The sequence below is a fragment of the Mastigoproctus giganteus genome, chromosome 8, assembly GCF_048544385.1.
Source record: "Mastigoproctus giganteus isolate SK-2022 chromosome 8, ASM4854438v1, whole genome shotgun sequence".
In the NCBI taxonomy this organism is placed as follows: domain Eukaryota; kingdom Metazoa; phylum Arthropoda; class Arachnida; order Uropygi; family Thelyphonidae; genus Mastigoproctus; species Mastigoproctus giganteus.
In genome coordinates, this window is record NC_143582.1 from 101,900,992 (window position 1) to 101,926,909 (window position 25,918).

General features: G+C 39.0%; 1 protein-coding gene across 5 annotated transcripts in view; it reads right to left on the bottom strand.

Moving 5' to 3' along the window:
- The window catches only part of Sply (Sphingosine-1-phosphate lyase), a 485,520-nt gene that overhangs the window by 141,125 nt on the left and 318,477 nt on the right, over nucleotides 1-25,918 (bottom strand). For all 5 annotated transcript variants that reach the window (XM_090378845.1, XM_090378847.1, XM_090378846.1 and 2 more), the window contains one exon: nucleotides 10,869-11,015. In XM_090378845.1, the coding sequence (XP_090234971.1) occupies nucleotides 10,869-11,015 (147 nt within the window). The remainder of the gene's footprint in view (nucleotides 1-10,868; nucleotides 11,016-25,918) is intronic.

Genomic DNA, 25,918 nt, shown 5'->3' on the forward strand with positions numbered 1-25,918 from the left:
GTACAGAATTTAAAAACTGTCTGAGACCACTGCAGTCACCTTTATGGAAGCAAAAACCCTTTCCTTTACCCCTGATGGCAATTATATCTTTAAGTAAATCCCACATCAATATACTGTGATCACTGCCACCTAGTGGTTCCTTTATATGCAAATTCTTAATACATGAATGATCACTGCTGATAACCAGATCAAGAGTATTACCCTCTCAGGTTGCCTGTCGTACATGCTGCTGCATGTTCACTGATCAGTGTAGTAATGTGGGATTTACTTAAAAGATGGAACCATTTCCCTTACCCCATCAGGAGTAAGGGGAATGGTTTTTGCTTTCATAAAGGTGATGATAGTGGTCTCATGGAGTTTTTAAATTCTATAAAGTGAGACCAACTGATGACATTACCAAAAGCAAATTCTAAATGGAAAGCATTCAATTATTTAATCTCGGACGCTACTAGATTTTTTATACCACCTAAGAAATACCGTTCAAGGTTTAGGTCTAAATGGATGTCATATGACCTAATGAGACTCGTGGCAGGGAAGAAAAATGCATGGAACACATATAAATTATCAGGAGACGCAGATGCCTATGGCAGATATAAGATAGTATGTAATCACGTTAAAAATGACATTAGGCAAGCAAAGGTAGATTATGAGAAATCTTTGGCAAAAAATGCAAAGAAAAACAGTAAAGCCTTCTTTACTTATGTAAACTCTAGAAGGAAGGTAATGAATCAGATTGGTCCACTTGATATCAATGGTTTGACTATAGATGATCATTCTCAGATAGCTGCCAAACTAAATGAGTATTTTGCATCTACATTCACCCGAGGAGTTATTCAAAGGAGGAGAGGACCAGATGTTTATCAAACTTTAACAGAGAGCTAAGTGATTTTGTAATAACCGAGAGCAAAGTGGAGGAGAAATTATTGAAGATAAATATAAGGAAGGCACCTAAGGTGGATGGAATCTATCCAGTTATATTAAAGGAGGCAGCAAAGGAAGCAAGCAAAGCTTTAGTCATAATTATGAAAGCTTCCTTGGACTCCTGGGCAGTTCCCATGGACTGGAGATGTGGAAATGTGTTCCCAATTCAAAGAGGGGGAAGCAAAGACGTAGCCCAGTGGTCAGGAGTGAGGGTGCATAGCACACGTTCCTTGAGTGGACAGGGGTTCAAGCCCGTGACTACTAAATACGATAAATATTTGTATTGACGATTTATTGTAAACTCTACTGACTTGGTTGTCGTGCCAGAGTATAAACAGAAAATTTATTTATTTATTTATTTCAAAGGATGAGATGGGTAATTACAGATCTGTTAGTCTAACTTCTGGTCCAGGGAAAAATAATGGAGTCACTAGTTAAGGAAACAATGCAGTATCATCGAGACAAGACTGCAGTTAGAGTTCAGACACAGCACTGTTTGTTAAGGGGACGTCTTATCTGATAAAATTGATTGGATACTATGATGTGGTCACAAAGGAACTGGATACAAAGAATAATTTTGATATCATATACTTGGATTTAAGAAAAGCTTTTGATACAGTGGCACATGGAAGACTACTGTAGAAATTGGAGCAGTATGGCATCAAGGGAAGTTGCTACAATGGATAAAAGGATGTTTGAGTGGAAGAAGACAGAGTGGTTATCAATGGACATTGCTCTTCTTGGACTAATGTTATAAGTGGAGTCCCCCAGGGTTCAGTGTCAGGCCCATTGTTGTTTTCGGTATTTGTCAATGATATTGATGAAGGTATATCAGGGTTAATGTCTAAGTTTGCAAATGCTATGAAGGTTGGCAGAGTCGTTAAATGATAGTAATATTAGTACAATGCTGCAACAGGATCAGGAAAAGTTGAACAGATGGGCTGAGAGGTGGCAACTGAAGTTTAATATTGACAAGTGTAAAGTACCGCATGCAGGTATCATTAACCCTAGAGTAACATATCAACTGGGTGGGTGGGTAATTGTGGACTGGAGGGTAATTGGGCAGTCAGATATAAAGTTTTCTGAGCAGTGCAAAACGGCTGCAAGTGTAGTTCATGGTGTCTTGTAAATGATATACAAGAATTTTGCTAGCAGTGATAAGGGGATGATTGTTCCCTTGTATAATGCAATGGTGAGGCCACACTTTGAATACTGTATATAGGTCTGGAGGCCTCATTTTAAGAGAGATGTAGAGCTGCTGGAAAGAGTACAGAGAAGGGCAACGTGATTGGCGAGTGGAACTAAGGGTTGGTGTTACCAAGAAAGGCTTAAGTTCTGCAAATTGCAGCTTTTGGAGACTAGGCATGTGTGAAGTGATTTAATTGAGCTGCATAAGGCCTTGAATGGACTGAGCAAGTTTAATGCTAATGGGATTCTTCCTCTTGCTCAGATTAGTCACCTGAGGGAACAAATTCAAATTGAGGAAAGACAATTGTAGAACAGATGTGCGGAAATTTTGCTTTAGCCAGCGGGTAGTTGATAGTTGGAACAACCTTCCATCTGTTGTAATGGAGCACAACAACTTAAATAAGTTCAAGGCAGAACTAGGCAAATATTTGGAGTGAATAGATGGGCGAAATGGAAAGGTTTTTTTTTTTTTTTTTTTTTTTATCGAGCTGATTCTATATAAGCTTGCTATCTTGCATCATATGCCTGTACTAATGCTAATTCTATAAAATGGCAAACATTTATTCATAACTTGTTTTCTGGAGCTGCAAAATCTTTTTCAACACATTTCAACTGTATATATTTTAACATGATTTGGACATGATATATTGCCAAGGGGAATGTCTTTGTGTGTGTGTGCACAATGTAAGGAGTGTGGGGAAATCAGGCCCCAACTGAGCATTGTCGGGCCTATATGAAGCTTGAACGACAGGGTGGATGCACTCTAAGAATTTAAATTGAGGGATCCATCAAGCTCTCAACTGCCCACATCAATGCCACAGCGTGCACTTCAATATCACGCAACACAGCGGCAACCCCCAAGGTAGAATGTGCTGGTCCCAAAGGAACTAGTTGTTGTCAGTGACTTTATTGTCAGGGAAATGGGGAACATATTGTGCAAAAAAAAAAAAAAAAACAGGACCAGGGTGTCTGCCAGGGGCAAAGGTTGATGACGTAGAGCAGATATCTTTTAAGAGCACAAAAGGCGATATTATTGTAAACGTTGGCACTAATTATATTAAGACTAGGAGTCTGGTAGAATTACTTAACAAGTACAAATCAAAGTTGGAAGAAAAAAAAAAAAAAAAGCCACGATTTAGAGTTGAATTTGAAGGTGTCTGCAATTCTACCCAGAATCGATAGGATGAGAGCCTTGATGATCAATTCGGCCCTGGAGAGAGTGTGCAAGGTTCGAGGGGTAGAATTTTTCTCAGCCTGATCTGTGCTTGTTAACAGGAGAGACTGCTTCTACAGGGATGGGATACACTTAAATAGAAAGGGTGCAAGAATATTTGTTGATGCTATTGAGGTAGAGCTAGCTGGGTCGAAAAACTGCTACTTTGGGGTGGGGGGATACATGGACTAATAGATTAACAGTAGCCGCTGGCAGAGGTGAAAGTGATTCTTTCATGGCTTCTATTGAAATGCAGCCTGGAAAGCAAGGCAATGGGAATTTCCAGGACTGCTGGGAGTCATAGTGGAAATGGGTGCATGTATACTTGTGTGTACCAAAATGCTAGGAGTATAGTTAATAAATTTGATGAGCTTGAAGTGCTAGTAAAGACATCAAAGGCAGATACTGTCGGAATATCAGAGACGTGGTGTCACACAGACATAAGCAGTGCAGAATTGGAATTTGGGGAGTACAATGTGTACAGAAAGGATAGACAGGACAGGAAGGGAGGAAGGGCTATGCTGTTAGTTAAGAAACACAAAATCCAGGGAAGTACAGCCAGTTGACATGGCTGGACATTGCAGTGTTGAGTCAGTTTGGTGTGACATAAGCACTGGAAAACGAAAAATGAGAGTGAGTGTGTGTTATAGGCCTAATTAATCTGATGAGTATAATGAGCAATTGTGCAGAGAAAGAGTGGGCCAGTAAATCAGAGTGTCTTATATAATGGAGGATTTTAATTTCCCAGAGATTGACTGGAATTTGTGGGTTGGTCACTCAAACACTAGCAAGGCTTTCGTGGATTTATTGGAGGATTGTTTTCTACAGGCATGAGGAAGTAATACTCTTGATCTGATTATCAGTAGTGATTCTTCATGCATTAAGAATCTGCAGATAAAGGAACCACTAGGTGGCAGTGATCACAGTGTGCTGAAGTGGGATTTACTCAAAGGAGTAACTACCATCAGGATTAAAGGGAAGGGTTTTTGCTTTCATAAAGGTGACTATGGTGGTCTGAGACCGTATTTAAATTCTATACGGTGAGACGAACTGATGATGTTACCAACAGCAAATTCAACATGAGAAACATTTGAAGAAATTATCTGGGAAGCTACTAGGCTTTACATACCAACTAAGAGATATTGTTCAAGGTTTAGGCCTAAATGGATGTCAGATGAACTAATTAGACATGTGGCAGAGAAGAAAAATGCATGGAATACATATAAATTAACATGTGACAGAGAAGCCTATGATAGATATAAGCTGGTCTGTAACCAATTCATAATGGAGGTTAGGCAGGCAAAGGCAGATTACGAGAAATCTTTGGCAAAAGTATCCCCTTCCTTCTAGTGTTTACTTATGTAAACACTAGAAGGAAGGGGATGAATCAGATTGGTCCACTTGATATTGATGGTTCAACTATTGATAATCCTGCTCAGTTAGCTAACAAATTAAATGAATATTTTGCATCTACATTCACATGAGGAGTTATTCAGGGAGAGGAATGCCAGAGGTTTAATAAACTCTGGAAGTAAGCTAGATAATCTTATAATAACTGAGAGTAAACAGGTGAAGAAATTGTTGAAGGTAAACGTGAGAAAGGCACCTGGGGTGGATGGAATCTATCCAATTGTATTAAAGGTGGCAGCAAAGGAAGTAAGCAAACTTTTAGCCATAATTATGACAGCTTCCTTGGACTCAGTGGAAGTACCCATGGACTGGAAATGTGCAAATGTGACCCCAATCCAAAAAGGAGGATCAAAGGGAGACACAGGTAATTACAGACCTATTAGTTTAACTTCTGTTCCAAGAAAATTAATGGAGTCACTGGTTAAAGAAGCATTGCAGGATCATCTAGACAAGACATAAGTTATAGCTTAGACACAGCATGGGTTTGTTAAGGGGAAGTTGTCAAGCCAATTTGATTGGATACTATGATGTAGTCACAAAGGAACTGGATGCAAAGAATAATCTTGATATCATATATTTTTATCTTAGAAAGGCTTTTGATACTGTTGCACATGGAAGACTGCTGTGCAAATTGGAGCAGTGTGGCATTGGAGGCAAATTGCTGCTATGGATAAGGGGATGGTTGAGTGGGAGAAGACAGAGTGGTAGTCAATGCACACAGCCCTTCGTGGACTAATGTTATTAGTGGAGTCCCGCAGGTTTCAGTGTTGGGTTCATTGTTGTTCTGTGTATTCATTAATGATATTGATGATAGTATACCAGGCTTAATGTCCAAGTTCGCAGATGATACGGAGGTTGGCAGGGTTGTTAATGACAACCCTGCCAACCTGTACGCTGCTGTAACTGGATCTAGAAAAGCTGAGTGGATGGCCTGAGAGGTGGCAACTAAAGTTCTACCTTTACAAATGTTTAAATTTGATAGTGACAAATGTTAACTATAAAATGTGTTTTTACTCTCTACCTGACAGAGGTAGAGAGTAAAAATGACCTTTGGGGAATTGTGCAGTCAGATATGAAGTTTTCTGAGCAGTGCAGATGGTCTGCAAGAGTAGCCCATGGTGTCTTGTCAATGATATACAGGAAGTTTTCTAGCAGGGATAAGGAGGTACTTTTTAGCAGGGATAAGCTTGCTTTCTTGCATCAAGTGCCCTTGCTAATGCTAACAATCCCGAAAATGAAATTACCAATAATATAGATTTTTTAACTAATATGTTTGTCAGATTTTCTCGATTCATCATTAATGCATACTCTAACATATTAGCATTAGCAGAGGCATACGATGCAAACCTATGCAGCATCAGCCAAAAAAAAAAAAAAAACTCCCCCATTTGTTCCAAATGCCTGTCCAGCTCAGCCTTGAATTTATTTAGGCTAGCAACTTCCACAACAAAAGATGAAAGTCTGTTTCACCAAACAACCCCCCCGCTGGCTAAAAGCAAACTTTTTCTGCATATCCATTCTGCAACTGTCTTTAATCAATTTGAATCTATGCATTGTCAGGTTCTTAATCTGTGCAAGAGAAAGAATCCCATCAGTATTCATCTTGCTGAACCCATTCAGGACTTATATGCCTCATAAGGTATAAGGTATGTTCGTGTCGGACGGCACCTGGGATTTCTCCCATCTCCGCGTTTGTTTCGCTGTATCGAGGACAGTACACTGTCAAGCCAGAGACTTGAAAGTGTGTGGGCCGTGTCTGTGCAGTGTGATATGTTGTGCCCATTGTTTATCCGGCTTATTGGCCGCCAGGCCCCTAGTGGGGCCCGACGTTGCCCATACCCTGCCACGTGGAGGCTAGCCGGGTGTATCCAGTATCACAACAAATTGCTCTGGCAGGTCCTGCCACCTAGTTTCCTGGGATTTCAGTGGCTAGGACATATTAAAAAAAAAAAAAAAAAAAAAAATTGCATTTGACATTAATGCTTAATGGGATTGCTGTTAGGAAATCGCTGGTTGGGGTTGAACACTAAAGAGATGTGTTAAAGGCCAAATAGGTCGGGCAAAATTTTGATGTTATTAAATTTAGACATGTGAGGTTATACGCTAGCTAATAGTGTTAGTTGTCTTAGAGATTTACAGGAAACCGGTAGAATTTAGACGTTGATTAGAATTTGGCAGCATTGTTAAGGGTGTACTCGGTTGATTTAGTTAGAGAGGGAGGGAGACTGAAGACTGGGGGGGGGGAAACAGATAGAAGAATAGGGATGATAGAGTAGGCATCCCCAAAGAGGTCAGTGGAGACGAGCCCAACCAGGCGAAGTATGGGGGGTAGGCAGGGAGGAGAGGAGACAGAGATCTGTCTCCTCCATTCCCTGCCTGGGGATGGGGTTTTAAAGGGAACCAGGTTAGAGTACCCAGTTCGGATCGCCAATGCCTTGTTGGCAGCAAAGCCGCAGAATGTCTTCGTTGGTGTCTTGTCCAAGGAGTGTCGAATCCGGTATGAAGGTCCAGCTGCCCATCCCGCTCTGGGGGTGGGATATGTTAGCTGGCAGTGGGGAACCCACCAGGCAAGGGGGTGGGAGAGACACACACATTTACTTCATTCATAATCTGCATTCTCACTCTACTTACATTCTTTTTTTTTATTTATTTTTTAAATACTTTTTTCTTATTTTATAATTTTTTTCCAAGTTTTTTATATATATATATATATTTTTTTTTTTTTTTTCACTCATTCATCTTTTTCTCCCACACCAGGAGGGGATGCAATGATTTGTAGTGTAAATTTAAATACTAATTAAAACTAAGGATAGTGTGTACTTAACTGTAGCATTTATGGTTTGTGTTCTTTTTCTAATACGCTTACACTTTTATTCATTCTTCTAGCTCTCATCTCATTTATTCGACTCTTACTTTCTGCACTGCACTCTCTGGGCACCTCAACTTACTCTTATTCTTCAGTTGTGGTGCAGGCCTAGGCACAAGTTTTTTTTTTTTTTCTTTTTTTTGCAGGCCAGGGGAGAATGCAGTGATAGCGTTTATGTGGTTAGTAAATGTTTGTTAGTACAGTATATATAAAGTGATGTAAGTTATTTTTAACTTTGTATTCTTTCGGCCAATTAAATTTGCTCTTCCACTCATTCCCATTCACTCTCTCTTTCCCTCGTGCTAGGTCACTCTTTCTTTCACCAAAACTGCCATTTATTCCCTTTTACCATAATTCCTAGTTCACTCAGTTCCCAGCCTATTCATCGTCTTTCATTCTCATATGCCTCAGTGAGATCACATCGCAGGTGCCAACTCTCCAGGCACTGCAATTTGCAGAACTTTTCCTGGTAAGAGCACCCCTTTGTTCCCCTCACCAATCTTGTTGCTCTTCTTTGTACTTGTTCTAGCAACTCTACATCCTTCCTAAAATGAGGCCTCCAGACCTGTACACAGTACTCTAGGTGTGGCCTAACCATTGCCCTTTACAGTGGGATAATCACCTCCCTGTCTCTGCTAGCAAAATTCCTATATATCCTTGACAAGACTCCATGACCTGCCCTGGCAGTCCGCCTGCACTGCTCATCAAACTTTATATTTGACTGCACAATTACACCCAGGTCTTTTTAACTTTCAACTTCCCTGAGTGTAGTACCACACAGTTGGTACATTTCTCTTTGGTTATTGCTACCAATATGCAGTACTTTGTATTTGTCAATGTTAAACTGAAGTTGCCACTTCTAAGCCCATTTTCTAGATCCAGTTGGAGTAGTATACTGCCTTTACTGTCGTTAACAACCCTGCCAACTTGGACATTAATCCTGATATACCTTCATCAATATCATTGATGAATACACAAAACAACAAAGGGCCGAGCACAGAACCCTGGGTAACTACACTAATAACGTTTATCCACGAAGAGCAGTGTCCATTGATTACCACTCTCTGTTGTCTCCTACTCAACCATCCCTTTATCCATTGTAGCAACTTACCCTTAATGCCATACCTCTCCAATTTGTACAGCAGTATTCAGTGTGCAACAGTATCAAAAGCTTTCCTGAAATCCAAGTATATGATATCAAAATTATTTTTTTAACATTCAGTTCCTTTGTGACCATTGGATACAAATTGGTCCAGTCAAATTGGTCAGACAAGACCTCCTTTATATTATCCCATTGAGTTGATTATGTTCTTAGTGTAAATTTGTGCTATAATTACACGAGCCAATAATCTGTACAATATTAATAACTAATTAGTTTTTAATATTTAATTAGTCTTAAAACTAAGTTTTACGAATTAGTGAAATTAGTAATACAGTGGATTCCGGTTATTTGGGCCACCGGTTAATCGGGGAAGCCGTTTATTTGAGGCAAATCTTAAAAACAGAAACCAATTGAGAAAATAGCCAGGGTTTACTTAGCTTAATTGGGACAGCATGCCGTTTAATCGAGGCAGGAGACCGCAGCACCCTACGATTGTCTCCAACGGTACCATGTGGTTCGGTCGAAATTCTGGAGGTCACAACCATAAAACAATAAAAACAATTAGCAGGCTCCTGTTTATTGGGCTTTTCCGTTAGTGAAATCTATCATAAATGGATAGTAAACTCGATCTTACTGAATTTGCGATAATACCGACAGCTGGAATTCTGTGAGTTATGGTGAAATGTGTTTACACTTCCATGAAATCTTTAATCATATAAAAAAATTAATTTTCAGATCTTCTCTTCATTCCTATTTTTAAAGCTTTGTAACTCATTACTCGGTTCTCACTTGCAATTTGTGTGTGCCGTGTTCTTTGTTATTGATTGCTTATCTTTTTACTGTTTTAAATTTTAACTCCCACCCACAAATGTCAGTGAACAGAAATGTCAACTAGTTCGTATGTAATATTACAGTACGTATTAATTCTTCCAATTTTCACGTATCATTTAATTTTTTAATTGGTAAGGTAATAAAGGGTAAATTTGTGCTTAATATATCTTTGCTTTTATAGCATGTGGATAATATTCCTCCTATTTTCACTAATTAGAATCGCTATTTAATAGAATTAAAATTCAATTCACAAACATGATCACAATGACCAGCGCTTCATGCACATCGTATAGTGAACGGTACTTTACTATGGTGAGTCCATCGTAACGTGATTTGATTGTACATAGTGTGCATAGTATTAGGGTCAGGCACCACCTGTGGTTTCCCACATCTGCGCCATATGTTCGCTGTGAAGGAATACAGTACTACTGTAAATGCTAGAAAAGTGTTGTGTGTTGTATATGACATATTGCGTTAGGTTCTGTTGTGTGTCCTGGCATTTGGCTGCAGGGCCCCTAATATAATTTTTTTTTTTTTTTTTTTTTTTTCCCGAGGCTCGAACCCATGTCGTTGTTACTGGCGGTCCGGTGCTTATCCCCACGGCTACCCTTTATAAAAAAAAAAGGGAGGGAGGGAGGGAGGGGGGGGGTACATTGTATTTTTAACTATTTATGTGAAACTTCGAATAATTGGGGCAGCCGCTTAATCGGGCCAGAATGCACCAGTCCCGATGTGTCCCAAATAACCAGAATGGACTGTACTATTTAAATCTGGTGTGGTGTGTGTGTGTGTGTGTGTGTGTGTGTGTACACAAATGTACCATTGAGAAAATGTTAATAAACTTAGAGTTATCTTATGCCAATAATCAGCTTGTATTAACTAGATATTTTTTAAATACTTAAGAAAAGCATCCAGTTGAATGAATCATTTCAAAGCATTACTCTATATTAGTAGTAAAATGGCAACAATATCCCTTAAATATAAAAAATGGGATAACAGAACAATACATTACATAGGATTTATTAATAGCCAAATAATAAAAATAGCAAGAGCTTCTTAAATAATTGACTTCCCTATCTGTTAGATTAACTGATCATAAAAAAATTATAGTAAAAGAATTTTAAAACTTATGAGATGTAAGTTTGTTTAAAAAATGACCTTATTCATTCTAAGAAACTTGCATCTCATGTTTTAAGATAATTTCCCCATACTTTTTTTATGAAAAATTAATCCAATAGTAGTGAAGCGAATTACTAGAAAAGCTCTTACTATTTTTAATATTATTAGGTTAGTAAGACACAGAATTAATAAATAATTCTTTGTGATCAACATCATACCTTGTGGGTATCAGCAGATATGCTAGTAACACCAGAAATAGAGAAGTCATACGGTGGAAGTGGATAACCTAGTAGTTTTATAAAAGGTAACAAAAAGCCACCTAAACAAGCATCTACGTGGACTGGAATATTATATCTTTGTCCTAACTGTGTAGATATATAATAAAAAAAAAAAAAAAAAAAAAAAAAAAAAGGAAAAAAAATATTAAAACAATTCATTATTTATTTAAATGATACATCAAAAAATTATTATGAATGAAGCAATAAATTATATAAGTATCAAAGTTTAATAAAAAGATTATTATCCATCAGCGGAATCATGGTACCTTACTTGGCTCATAACCGCAACATTTCAAAATATGAGCTAAACAAGCTTGAGACCTTCCTGAATTGAATACATTTTAGGTATGGTGAATTTTACATCCACCACTTTATAGTTAAGCTATTAAAAGATATGGTAATATCTTTGGAAAGGCTTTGATCTTTCAAATTTTAAGGCTACCATGATAAACTGTTTTATGCTGCACTACTAATAAGCAATATTTCTCTAAAAATATATTTTTGGAGAACTGTTACTTAGCAGTAGTGCATCATATGGTAACTTTTCAATTTTACAAATTGTAAAACTACCAGATTGTTTAGCTCACACTTTGAAATGTTACTATTGATAGCTTTTGGCATCACTCATCTTGTAAGCTTATACCATCATGAGGTTGTCAACATTAACTAGTCAATGCTGTACTTGAAGTGTCAAGCCTCCTGCCAGTGAAATGCAATAAATACTAAGATGGCTACCTAGTGAGTGAGTGGGTGGCACCACACACTAATAAGTAGTATGGTAGAATCTCACTAATACAAAGTTTGAGGGACCTAGATTTTCAAGGTTTGTAGTAACAAGGTCTGGGAAGCGTCAAAATATTTTTATTTTTTTTTAGGTACCTATATTTAACAAGAATAATAAAATTAACATAAATAAAAGAAACAACAAAATAAAACAATAAAAATAATACAGAACTGAAATAAAAATATAGTACATATTTAGTTTAATTTATTTCTTCTACACACACACACACACACAATATCCGAAATGGCAAGGCTGGTGGGGTGCTCACGGTCAGCCGTGGTTAGTACTTATTGAAAGTGGTCCGAGGAGGGGAACCCACGAACCACCAGCGAGGTGTTGGATGACAATGGATCATCGAAGTGAGCGAAGGCTCTCCCAGATAGTATGTGGCAACAGAAGGAATTGCGGTGCAACTCGCTGGTAATTGGAATGCTGCTGACGGGAGTAATGTGTCACAACACAGTACATCAAACCCTGCTGAAAATGGGGTTGCATAGCTGCCATATAAAAGATAACAAAAAGCCACCTAAACAAGCATCTACGTGGACTGAAATATTATATCAGTAGGGTCCAATCTGAGTGCCCATGGTTCACCGGTTGCAGCACCTACACAAGCATCGAAACTGGACCTTAAGTGATTGGAAGAAGGTTATCTGGTCCGATGAATCACGTTTCCTGTTGCACCATGAGGCCGGCTGGTTATGCCTATGGAAGCAATGGTGCCTGGCAGAAGGTTATCGAATTGTAGCAGGGAGCTTAATGATTTTTTAATAACTGAGAGCAAAGTGGAGGAGAAATTGTTGAAGTTAAACATAAGAAAGGCACCTGGGGTAGATGGGATCTATCCAGTTATATTAAAGCAATTAAGCAAACCCTTAGAAATAATTATGAGAGCATCCTTGGACTCAGGGGAGATCCCCACGGACTGGAGACGACAAATGTATCCAAAATTCACAAAGGGGGATTGAAGGGTGACACGAGTAATTACAGCCCAATTAGTTTAACTTCTGGCACAGGTAAAGTAATGCAGTCACTGGTTAAAGATGCATTGCAGGATCATCTAGACAAGACTGCAGCAATAATTCAGACACAGCATGGGTTTGTTAAGGGAAAGTCTTGTCTAACAAATTTGATAGGATATTATGATGTGGTTACAAAGGAACTGGATGCAACAATAATTTTGTTATCATATATTTGGATTTCAGGAAAGCTTTTGACACTGTTGCGCATGGAAGACTATTGTAAAAATTGGAGCAGAATGGTATTAAGGGTAAGTTGCTACAATGGATAAAAGGATGGTTGAGTGGGAGAAGACAGAGGGTGGTAATTAATGGGTGCTGCTCTTCGTGGACTAATGTTATTAGTGGAGTCCCACAGGGTTCGGTGTTGGGTCCTCTGTTGTTTTGTATATTTATCAATGATATTAATGAAGGTATATCAGGCTTAGTGTCGGAGTTTGCAGATGATACAAAGGTTGGCAGGGTTGTTAATGACAGTAATGGCAGTGTGCTACTGCAACAGGATCTAGATACTTTGGACAGACGGGCTAAGACGTGGCATCGGAAGTTAAACCTTGACAAATGCAAAGTACTGCATATGGGTAGAAGTAACCCCAGAGAAACGTACCAACTGTGTGGTACTACACTTAAGGTGGAAGAAAATGAAAAAGACCTGGGAGTAATTGTGCAGTCAGATATGAAGTTTTCTGAGCAATGCAGACAGGCTGCCAGGGAAGGTCATGGGGTTTTGTCAATGATATATAGGAATTTTGCTAGCAGGGAAAAGGAGGTGATTGTCCCTCTGCATAAGGCATCGGTCAGGCCACGCCTTGAGTACTGCATACAGGTCTGGAGGTCTTATTTTAGGAAGGATGTAGATTTGCTTGAGCGTGTACAGAGAAGGGCAACAAGATTGGTAAGGGGAATGAAGGGATCCTCTTACCAAGAGAGGCTTAAGTTCTGAAAATTGCAGTGGCCGGAGACTAGGCACTTGCATGGTGATATGATTGAGGTATACAAGGCCTTGAATGGGTTGAGCACGCTGAATTCTGATGGGATCCTTTCACTTGTTCAGATTACGAACTTAAGGGGGCATAAATTCAAATTAAGAAAAGACAGATGTAGAATAGATGTGCGGAAATTTGCCTTTAGCCAGCGGGTGGTTAATTGCTGGAACAAACTTCCATCTGTCGTTGTGGAAGTTGATAGGTTAAATAAATTTAAGGAGGAACTGGACAGGCATTTGGAGGGAATGGTGTGACTTTTTTTTAGGGCTAAATGTCATCCTGCCTGTTAACAGCTAAATTATTAACAGCTAATTTACCATCTAACTACTTATCAACTTAACCACTAAACTTTTAATATTACTTATTTGACCTTGTTATACAGGCAGATAACAACAGAAACAGATAGCTCTGTTAATTATGGGTGGGATATATTGAAAGGGTTAGCCCTCGATAAAGTCCCTTTCAATGTATTCTATTACCTATAATTAACAATTGGTATTGTATTATTATAATTACATGTATTGTTAATTATTATTCTTCACTAGGTGTGGCCACGGAGGCCGGTATCGGCTATTTTAGAGTTACTTGATTGATCTACAGGTATAATTTGGTCTACATTTATATTTTCGGCCTTTGCCAACACAGTTAACTCAAAAACGATTAAATAGCATGTAACTATTTTACTAAATCTATAATAATATATTTGCGGCCTTTACCAAGATAGCTAATTTAAAATCCGATTAAATAGCAAGTTAACTATTTTATTATATCTATAATAAAAAAAAAATAATATATATATATATATATAACAAAGCATATCAACACTCTGATCTCTCTCTCTCTCCCTCTCTCTCTCTCTCACACACACACACACACACACACACACACACACACACACACACACACACACACACACACACACACACACACAGTGTTGATATGTTTTATTTCTGGCCATGGAATCATTTCCAGTGCCAATTATGGAGTATTAATGTGCACCTTGTATATGATTTTTAATAATAATAAGAATACAGTATTCTTTTTCTTGCCATCCTACTAAATGAAAATGCTACCTTCACATTATTCCTGAGGATAAGAACTGCTTATTTCAAATAAGTTGTTCCCTAACAATCAGATGTGAGAACTAAACCTTTTGTGAAAATACTGTATATTCCCTATAAATAGTTTGCTAACTCCTTGAATTTTTAAATATTTTTTTTTTTTTTTTATGTAAGCCCCAAACACGAGAGGTATTAGAACTTATAGTACTTAGTACCGTGCTTGGGTTGGAGGTTGAGAAGATGAAAGGAGATATTTGTTGACATTGGACTTGAACTTCTGTAGACTGTAATTTTCAGGAAATATGTATGAAGGAAGGTTGTTCCAGAAAACGGCAGTTGAATGAATAAACGAGGAAGTTGAAAAGTTGGTTCTGTGAGTTTGGAGTTGGACAGTAAATGGATGTTGGTTGGTGGCGGCACGTGTTTGGACTGTTTTGAAAGAGAGAGCGGGAATTATAGAAGCCAATTCAGAAGAACAGTGCCCATGAAAGTATCTGTAGAAGAGCGATGCAGAAGAAACAGTACTTCTATGAGACAGCAAGTGGAGAGACTTTGTTAAAAATGAATCATTAATTAACCTAACTGCCCTCTTCTGATTGGAATCAAGAAGCCTGAGAGAGATTTTGGGGGCACCGCCCCAGATGTGGGAACAATATTCCATGGCAGGGTGGATTTGCGATTTATACAGAGTGACCAGCTGTTTGGAAGAAAAATAACGCCGAGAGCGAAAGAGAAAACCAAGTTTTTTCGATGCAGAGGAAGCAATATTTGTAATGTGCTTGGGCCAAGAGAGATTAGAAGTCAGGGTAATCCCCAAAAGAGATATATCATTTTGCCTAGAAATCGGAGTTTCACTAAAGATAAGCATTGGAGCAGAAGAATCCTTTTTGCGAGATATAAGACAAGACAGTTTTAGAAGGGTTGAAATCAACTAAGTTGTCATTATCCCACTGGAGAATTACCTGTAGATCGGCATTTAAGGAATTGGTAGCAGATTTTCGAGAAGTTGAAGCTGATTGAGCAGGACAAGGTTTCTCAAAATGGAAAGTGGAATGCAATGTGCTATCATCGGCAAAACTATGGATAGGATTTCCAGTCAATGGAAGAAGGTCATTAATATACAAGAGGAAAAGAGTGGGGGAAAGAACTGAACCTTGGGGGACACCAGCACTAGTGGAGAAGTTAGAAGACAGAGAGCCATCTACCATCACCCTCAGTGAACGATCATAGAAAAAACTGGATAATCAATTACTGAAAACAGTTGGCAAACCATAAGATGGAAGCTTGTTCAGAAGACCTTTATGCCAAGCACGATCGAAAGCCTTTGAGATGTCAAGAGCAACTACTTGTGTTTCACCGAACCTTTCCATTGAATTAGTCCATAAATGGGTAACATACACCAGAATATCACCAGTGGATCGACACTGACGGAATCCATACTGGCGATCGTTGATCAGACGGAAGGTTTCTAGGTAGTTTAAGAGTTGGTGGTTAATTGATTTCTCCATTACTTTAGAAAGAGTAGAAGTAATTGCAATGGGACGATAATTGGATGGGAGGAATTTGTCACCCTTTTTAGGAACTGGCTGGATATGGGCAAATTTCCAAGCAGAAGGAAAAACATCTTTGGAATAAGAAAGTGAAAAAAGGCGGAAAAGAATAGGAGTAAGTTCGGGAGCACAGGTTTTGAGAACAAGTGGAGAAATACCATCGGGACCTGGAGCTTTCTTAGCATCAAGATTCGTCAAAATCCTTCTGACATCCTTTTGACGGAAGACCACAGGGGGTATTGAATGGAGCGTGTTGGGAATGGTGGGAGGTGTTTTACCAAAATCATTAATACATGAGTTGGAAGGAAAAAGGGATGCTAGCAGGTCAGCTTTATCCTTGGCTGAAGTGACAACAGAACTATCTGGTTTGGACAGAGGTGGGAGCAGAGATGGGCAAAAGTTACGGCCAATAGCTTTGGCAAGAGACCAGAATGCTCGGCTACCATTAGGGCAAGAAGCAAGTTTTCTACTCTTAGCCTGTTCAAACTGTAGTTTGGACTGATTAATAACTGCTTTACAATTGTTGCGAGCTTTGGCGTAGGCAGAAAATGAAACTGGAGAATTAGAAACAAGCCAATTACGATATGCAACATTCTTCTTTTGAACAGCCTTAGCACATTTATTGGAAAACCAAGGTTTAGATAAAGGACGAGATTTTAAAGTGGAGTGTGGGATAAAGGATTCCATTCCTGCAAGAATAATTTCACTGACACAATCTGAGCAAACGTTGACATCAGAAGTTTTGAAACAGTAATCTGACCAAGGAAAAGAAGAAAAGAAGTCTTACAGGTCATCCCATTTTGCAGTCTTGTAATGCCAAACAACACTAAGTTGGGGATAGCCATGAGATAAAGGTTCCACTGGAGAAGAGGCAATCACCAAGTTGTGATCGCTTTTCCGTGGGTCGTTTGACGACGGCGGTGGCGGTAGAAACGCACTCAGCCTCTGCCTACGCGATCGTCGAAGGTAAGAGCTCGCCGTGGATTTTGCCAATGTCGAGCATTTCCGTGCCCTTATCGTCGATGCCGTGAAGTGCCTAAAGGACCTCTCACTTCAACCGTGTACTTAGAAGGGTTGTTTGTGAGAAAAAGATCCAGCATATTAGCTGTATGATTAGGATTGTCCGGTATTCTTGTAGGTAAATGAACAATCTGTGCAAGGTCATTAGTAATAGCAAAAGCCTCAGCATCTCGACCAGCTGGGTCAGTGTGACTAGAAAACGGAAGCCAGCTGGAGTTGTGAACATTAAAGTCACCAAGGAATATTACCTCACTGTTAGGAAAGTTGGACTGGAGAAAGTCAAGTTGCAAAGAGAGTAAGTCCAAGAGCTCAAAGTGTTTAGTGGAGTTGGGAGAATGGCAGAGACAACAGATGGATTTGACACAATGAGGTAGAGAGATTTTAAGCCAGAGAAGATCAAAGAGAGGAGATTCCAAATTGCCAAGTCTCTGACAGGGAATATCAGAAAGGACATATGCACAAGTACCACCTTTGAGGCGAAAGGAATTATACAGCGAATAATTTGGGCATCTGAGATGAGCAGTAGTTGAATCAACCGATAACTTAGATTCTGTCAGAAAAAGTACATGGCAGACTGCAAGTGGAAATGGACATCGTTGAGATTAGAATTGAGACCACGTATATTTCTGAAAGGAATTAGGAAGTGCTTAGGAGGTTTAGATCTTTTCACACATAAGCTTGCTCTATTAGTTTGACAATTCATGGTGTATTCAATAGTAAGAAAAAGTGGATGGGACATGCTGTATGAAGTAATGAAATTTTTGGTTATCGCGTACACATGGTAAGAATATACCCAGATCCTTGAAATAACGTAGCCTCGACAATGCTCCCCGCATACACACTACTTGGACTCCCTCCAGTCACTATCTGGCAGAGTAGAGGTAGCAAGATTATACACTAGCTGATCCGGAAGCCTCCTAGAGAGTTACCAATAGGTTCGGTCCAGTGTACTAACTTGCAGCCGGCCTGCGAACACCTTTTAGAGCTGTACCCTCGAAATGTAAGGAATACTGGATCTCGCCACAATGTTCATCATAACCTCAAAAGTCATCAATCATACTGCATGATGGAATTGATAGGGAAGGGTTGAACGGAACTTAGCTCTAGAGACTAAACATGGGTTCCACCACTTCAAACCTCCAATAAGCAAAGTGGTGGTATTTCACCCGTTGATGAGTCATCTACCACCTAGTACTGCCTGGTAACATAGAGGGGCAGCATTCCTCTATTTGGTGCAGGCGCCACACCTCGACCCCTGCTTATGTTAGTTCACACCTGGGTGGTCACCCACCATGTACTTGTGCATGGAGGTTATACCCAGGATTACTAACAGTCCCACCATCGTGAAGGTGCAAGCAGAGGATTTGGCTGTCACAGACCATCCGGACTTCGCCGAAATTGGGTCCACTTGACTTGAGTGTCACCCGAATATCAGTTCCATCAGCATTTTAGACTCCCAGGTAGCAAGTACAGCTTGTCTGGCATATCTGAGAGAATGTCTGTGACAACCTCAAGGACCATATATTGGGGATATGCAATTATATTGGGGATATATTCCCTCCCCACCCCTCAGTAAGTTTTAGGCTAAAAAAATTAAAAGGGAAATTAACTCTATTTTCAAAAAGGAGCTTAGAGTATACACAATTCCTAACCATTTTTTTAGAACCATGAGTTAATAGTGCACCGCACTACCATTTGCAGAGTCACTCATCCCACATGATATGGAATGGATTGGAAACAAGGTTTGATAAGTGATATGAGTTGGAAAGTTGGCTTTGTTGTTGTTATTGTTGGTTTAGGGATTTATTAGTCATATAGGCAACTACAGCCATAGTGTGCCATACACATGCTAAGTATTTATGCTATTTCCTTTCAGATAGAGATAATTGCAAAAAATAGTACCAGCAAGTTAGTTTTTAATTAGTTAGAGGAGGTGGTATACATTAATAATTTTGAGAAAGGTAAAAATGCTTGACACATTTTCTTTATTGCCTAAAAGTGAAGTAAGTAAGAGGGTCTGCTGTTGTGGCTGGAGTTAAAAGATTCTGGCGTTCTCTTGCATATTTTAGGCATTCAACAAGGATATGTTTTACTGAAAGCACCACACTGCAGTGATGACACTCTGGGTGGGGTGGGGTGGGGGGGATCTCCCCTCTTAATAGGTAACAATGTGTGACCTAATTGTAGGTTCGCCAATATTTCCTCCTGTTTTCGAATTGTGCTGAAGCTTGAAAGCCATCGCTCAAGATTTGGCTTGATACTCCAAAGCTTATTTTTATATTGATTTTCTCATGATAACTGCCACTGGTACATGCATTTTCTCTGGATTATTGAATTGTAGTCTTGACATGGTACTTTCCAATTGTCATTGGTGGTAACACAGCTGATTTTGCAATATTGTCAGCTAATTCATTTCCTGGAATTCCCATATGTCCAGGGACCCAGCAGAGGTGATTGATTTCCAAGAAATAAAGTATGCAAAGAGGAGGTTACTTCTTTTAAGACTGGGTGGGTGATATTCATGGTGTTTTTCAGGGTCCGTATGCACTACGACGAAGTTGGGGAACTGATCCACTACTACCTGATACAGTTGTAAGAAATTTTCTTTATGTAATGTAGATTTATTTCATTGATGGAGGGATAAATCGCATGAAGGTGAAGTAATATCCCAAGGAGCGCAGGGTATTGGAAGTGTATTTGCAACAGTATTAAAAGACAGATTATGTTCTGAAAAGTATTTTATTCGCATACCTAATGGTCAGTTAGCAGAAGGGCGGTTTCGGTATAACATGCTATGCTGGTGGGTGAAAAGTATCTTCCAGTTAGGGTGTTCAGGCGTAGATCTAATTTTATATGCATAGCATAATATAAGTTGTCTTCTGATTGAGAGAGAGAGGGGGTTTATACACTTCAGCATATAGGCTATGTATTGGAGATGTGCAATATGCTCTTGACCCTATCCATCTTAGTGCAATGCGCATTGCACTAAGATGGGTTGGATCAAGCCAGCTAAGGACACTAGATTTGCTGAGCTATACACTGGTGCTCCGTAGCCAAGCTTTGATCTTATTAAGGCTCTGTATAATCGTAACGTGGTAACTCGATCAGCTCCCCACTTAGTTGCTGAGAGAACCTGGATGATATTTAGCCTTTGCTGACAGGATGTTCTTAGTTTTTTAATATGCTCTAAAAAGGTAAGTTTATGATCTAATGTGATTCCTAAGAACCATATGTTGGGATGAACTGCTATTGGTTGGCCATTCAGTTTTAGTTCTGGATGTGGGTGGGTGAAGTTTACGTTGGTGGCAAAAATGGATGCACGACGTTTTATTTGGACAGATTTGAAATCCATTAGTTGAAATGATGCTAGGATATCTCCATCAGAAATTGTGATATTGCTTATTTTCTGAAAGGCCTGATTAGTGTTGCTGATTTTGAATTCTGAGAATCTGGTAAAAGGGGATATAATTTTAACTAAGTAGGTAGATAGGTTTTCTGATGGAGACATCCTAGCATCATTCGACGTAATATCTCTGTATACCAACGTAAACATCCCATACACTTTACGAAAATTCTTAACAACAGATAGCACTTTGACAAAACGTTCCTCCCTTCCATTAATAACATACTTGAACTCACTTCACTATTACTAGATGCCTGATATTTCAGATTCAATAATAAAATTTTCCAACAAATATTCGGTTTACCCATGGGTTTAGGCATCTTCACCCCGTCAGAAATTTACCTAGCTACAATAGAGAACCAAATCTTACAACCCTTCCCTCCAGAAATAAAATTATACACACGTTACGCAAATGACATTCTCATAATAGGCAATAGGTCGACTATAGACAATCTCTTTAAATCAATACAAAAGTTAAAACTCAGTCTTGAAATTGAAACCAACACCGAAATTAATTTTCTCAACCTCACCGTTTACAAAACAGGTACCAAACTAGGTACAAAGATTTTCAGAAAAAAATACACATACAGGCAAATACCTACATTTTGCTTCGCACCACCCCCTCTGCACAAAAAAAGCGGTTTTATACAACCAAATAACAAATAACCTCACAAAATGACTTGACCAATGAACTTCAATACCTCACAGAAAAATTTACAGCTAGGAACTACCCAACCCAACTCATTCAACTCACTATTTCTACTGCCAAAAGTAAAATTAACAATCCACCAAAACCCCACCACCAATGCAAATATACGCATCATCCTCCCATACCATAATGAACTTGGCGGACAGTTCCGACGTGTGTTTACAGGTACAGATATCTACCTCATTTTTTCAGCTTACAATAAACTCTGATCCTTATTCAACACTTACAAAGACACACACAAATACCCAACCAACGATTTGAACAGTATAATTTACTTGATTAAATTTCAACCAAACTGTGATCCTTGTTATAGTGGTAGTACTACTACCAAGTTTGGTTCTACCGAAACCTCCAACACTCGCGCATACTACCACTATAATAGTCTTAGATCGGGACAAGCTAGTAAAGAACTCACAATACATGCTCACACCCACATTCACACCCCTTTAATTGACTCCGCTATCACCATTGTAAGACTAAGAACCAGCCACAAAATTCTTCAATATGAACCCCTCATTACTGAATGGTTTCGACACAATACTAATCTCAACATCCTAAATGCAAAACTTCCCTTTTACCTTTCTTCAGCTTGGAATCTCTCACATCTGAGATTCCCACGTGTTGCAAAGAGCATCGTGAGAGTATAGAAAATTCCTTAAAATACAGCACACGTTACTTCTCACTTAACACCGCCAACTGAAGACGTTATAACTTAACGGAAGTCTATCATCACAACTATTGGCATTATCAATTGTTTTAGGTTCCAGATTAACTATTTTCTACTTTGACAACCAGGAACGGAGTAGTGCACTTCTATTTCCTTGCGCTTATTTTAAAATTCCGTTAAATTAAATTTCATTCCACCTTAATGCATTAACTTAACCATTCCACCTTAATGCATTAACAAGTTCTGCAAATTGCAGTGGCTGGAGACTAGGCACCTGCGCGGTGATCTGATTGAGGTCTATAAGGCCTTGAATGGGTTGAGCACGCTGAATTCTGATGGGATCCTCCCACTTGTTCAGAATACGAACCTTGTTGTTGTTTGTTTGTTATTTGGTTTTTAGGAGCATTAGCAACTAAAGCCATATTGCTCCGAGATATGCGGTGGTCATTCCCTGACCTTTCCGCATCCTCCGTATTTGGTGGTGACGGGCTCGAACCCCGGTCTAATCAAGAAGCGTGTGCTACGCACTGCTGCTCCTTCCCACCTGGCTACGGAGGCGCCAGAATACGAACCTACGGGGACATAAGTTCAAATTAAGAAAGGATAGATGTAGAATAGATGTGCGGAAATTTGCCTTTAGCCAGCGGGTGGTTAATTGCTGGAACAAACTTCCATCTGTCGTTGTGGAAGTTGATAGGTTAAATAAATTTAAGGAGGAACTGGACAGGCAATTGGAGGGTATGGTGTGATTTTTTTTTTTTTTTTTTTTTTTTGGCTGATGCTGCATAAGCTCCTAGACTTGCTTTCTTGCATCAGGTGCCACTACTACTACTACTACTACTACTACTTAACCATTCCACCTTAAATTTAGCCATCAGTCTTTTCATAAAACTGTTACACATTATATTCAAGGTGAGTATCGTACTTTGAGCATTTCGCTATTTTCATATTTAGTAAACACATATTTAAAGTGGATCTTTACTTTTTCGAACGTTTTCTCTGTTGCAAAATATCTTCACCTACTGAACTTTCTTCTGCTGTATCCGTATTCGCGTATCTTCTGCTCTCTTTTAAAAAATCGGTAATCTGGGTTTGTTTGCTTTTGCTTGATAGAGCTTTGTAAATTTCATGGTATGGAGCTAAGCATTTTTGAAGTTCCCTTTTGAACTTTGTCCTCCTTTCAGTCGAAGGATCTGCATTCAGAAAATAAGATTCTAAATGATCGGCTAAGTTTATGCCTTCCCATATGCTTTAACTTCTGTTTCAGGGAAAATAACGGCGTCCCTTATTAAAAGAATAATTAGCATTAACATTATTAGAGGAATATGAACCAAGAAAGCAAGCTTATACAACATTAGCCAAAAAAAAAAAAAAAAAAACAACTTCCCAATTCACTCCAAAACTTTGTCTACTTCTGCCTTGAATTTCTTTAAGCTGTCAAATTCCACGTCAGATGGACGTTTATTGCAGCAAACAAACAAAAGCTGGTTAAATGCAAATTTCCACACATCTATTCTACAACTGTCTTTCCTCAATTTGAATTTATGCCTCCTCAGGTGCATAATCTGAGCAGGAGGAGGAAGAAGCCCATCATTATTGAGCTTGCGCAAACCATTCAGGGTCTTATACACCTCAATCAGTTCACCTCTCAAAGGCCTACTCTCCAGACACTGCGATTTGCAAAACTTCTTTCTTGATAAGAGCAAACCTTTATTCCTCTAACCAATCTCGTTGCCCATCTCTGTACTCCTTCCAGCAGATCTACATATTTCTTAAAATGAGGCTGCAAGACCTGTATGCAGTGCTCAAGGCATGTCCACACCATTGCCTTATACAATTCAATCTCCGCCTTATCCCAGCTAACAAAATTCCTGTATATCATTGACAAGACCCCATGTGCTACCCTTGCACCATTCAGAACACTTCATTTCTGAATGTCACAATTACCCCCAAGTCTTTATCTTATCATTCTCCACTACACTGAGTGTAGTACCACACAATTGGCACGTTACACTGTGGTTACTGCTACCCATATGCAGTACTTTCCATTTGTCAATGTTAAATTTCAGTTGCCACCTCTCAGTCCATCTGCTTCACCTTTGTAGATTCTGTTGCAGTAGTGTACTCTCATTACTGTCATTAACAACCCTACCAACCTTGTATCATCTGCAAACTTGGTCATTAAACCCAATATACCTTCATCAATATCATTGATAAATACAAAAAAAATAATGGACCCAAACCTGTGAGACTAACAACACTAGTCCATCAAGAGTAGTGTCCATTGATTAACACACTGTCTTCTACTACTCAACCATCCCTTTACCCATAGCAGCAACTTGCTCTTAATGCCATATACCTCCAATTTGTACATTAGTCTTCCATGTACAACAGTATCAAAAGCTTCCCTAAAATTCAATTATATGATATCAAATTATTATTTTTTGCATCCATTTCTTTTGTGACCACATCAAATATCCAATTAAACTAGTCAGAGAAGACTTCACCTTACCAAACCCATGTTGTGTCTGAACTATAACTGTTTTCTGTCTAGATGATCCTGCAGTGCTTCTTTAACCAGTGACTCCAATAAATTTTACCTAAAACAGAAGTTAAATTATTAGATCTGTAATTACTCCTGTCACCTTTTTATCCCCCTTTGTGAATTGTGGAAACATTTGCACTTCTCCAGTCCGTAGTGTTCTAGCCTGAGTCCAAGGATGCTCTCATAATGGTGGCTAAGGATTTGCTTACTTCCTTTGCTGCCTCCTTTAATATAACTGGATAGATCCCATCCACCCCAGGTTCCTTTCTTAAGTTTATCTTCAACAATTTCTCCTCCACTTTACTCTCAGTTATTACAAGATTATCTAGCTTACTGCAGGAGTTTAATACACCTCTGGCATTTCCCTCCCTGAATAACTCCTCATGTGTGAATGTATATTCAAAATATTCATTCAGTTTGTCAGCTACCTAAGCAGAATCATCAACAATCACACCATCAAAATCATATAGACTAATCCGATTCATCCTCTTCCTTCTAGAGTTTACATAAGTAAAGAAGTCTTTGCTGTTTTTCTTTGCCAAAGATTTCATGCAACCTGCCTTCGCTTGGCTAACCTCCTTTGTGACTTGATTACAGAGTTGCATATATTGACCATAGGCTTCTACGTCTCCTGATAGAGTGCATATGCATCCGATGCACTTTGCTTCTGTGCCACGAGTCTTATTAGATCATCTGATGTCCGTTAGGCCTAAACCTTGAACAGTATTTCTTAGTTGGAAAAAAAAATCTAGTAGCTTCCAAGATTACTTCTTTTAATGCTTTCCAATTAGAATTTGGTATTGTTAACATCATCAGTTGGTCCCGCTGTATAGAATTTAAAAACTGTCTCAGACCAGGGTAGTCTCCTCTACAAAAGCAAAACCCCTTCCCTTTACCCCTGATGATAGTTACATCTTTAAGTAAATCCCACATCAGTACAGTGTGATCGCTGTCTCCTATTGGTTCCTTTATCTGCAGATTCTTAATGCATGAATAATTACTGCTGATAATCAGATCAAGTGTATTACTCCCTCTGGTTGTCTCTTGAACATGCTGCTGTAGAAAATAATCTTCCAATCAATCCATAAAAGTCTTGCTATTCTGCAAGTGACCAACCTGCAAGTTCCAGTTTATATCTGGGAAGTTAAAATTGCCTATTATAAGACAATATGATTTACTGGCCCACTATTCCTCTGTAGTTCTTCATTGCACTAATCAGAGTCATGCTTATACCACACCAAACTGT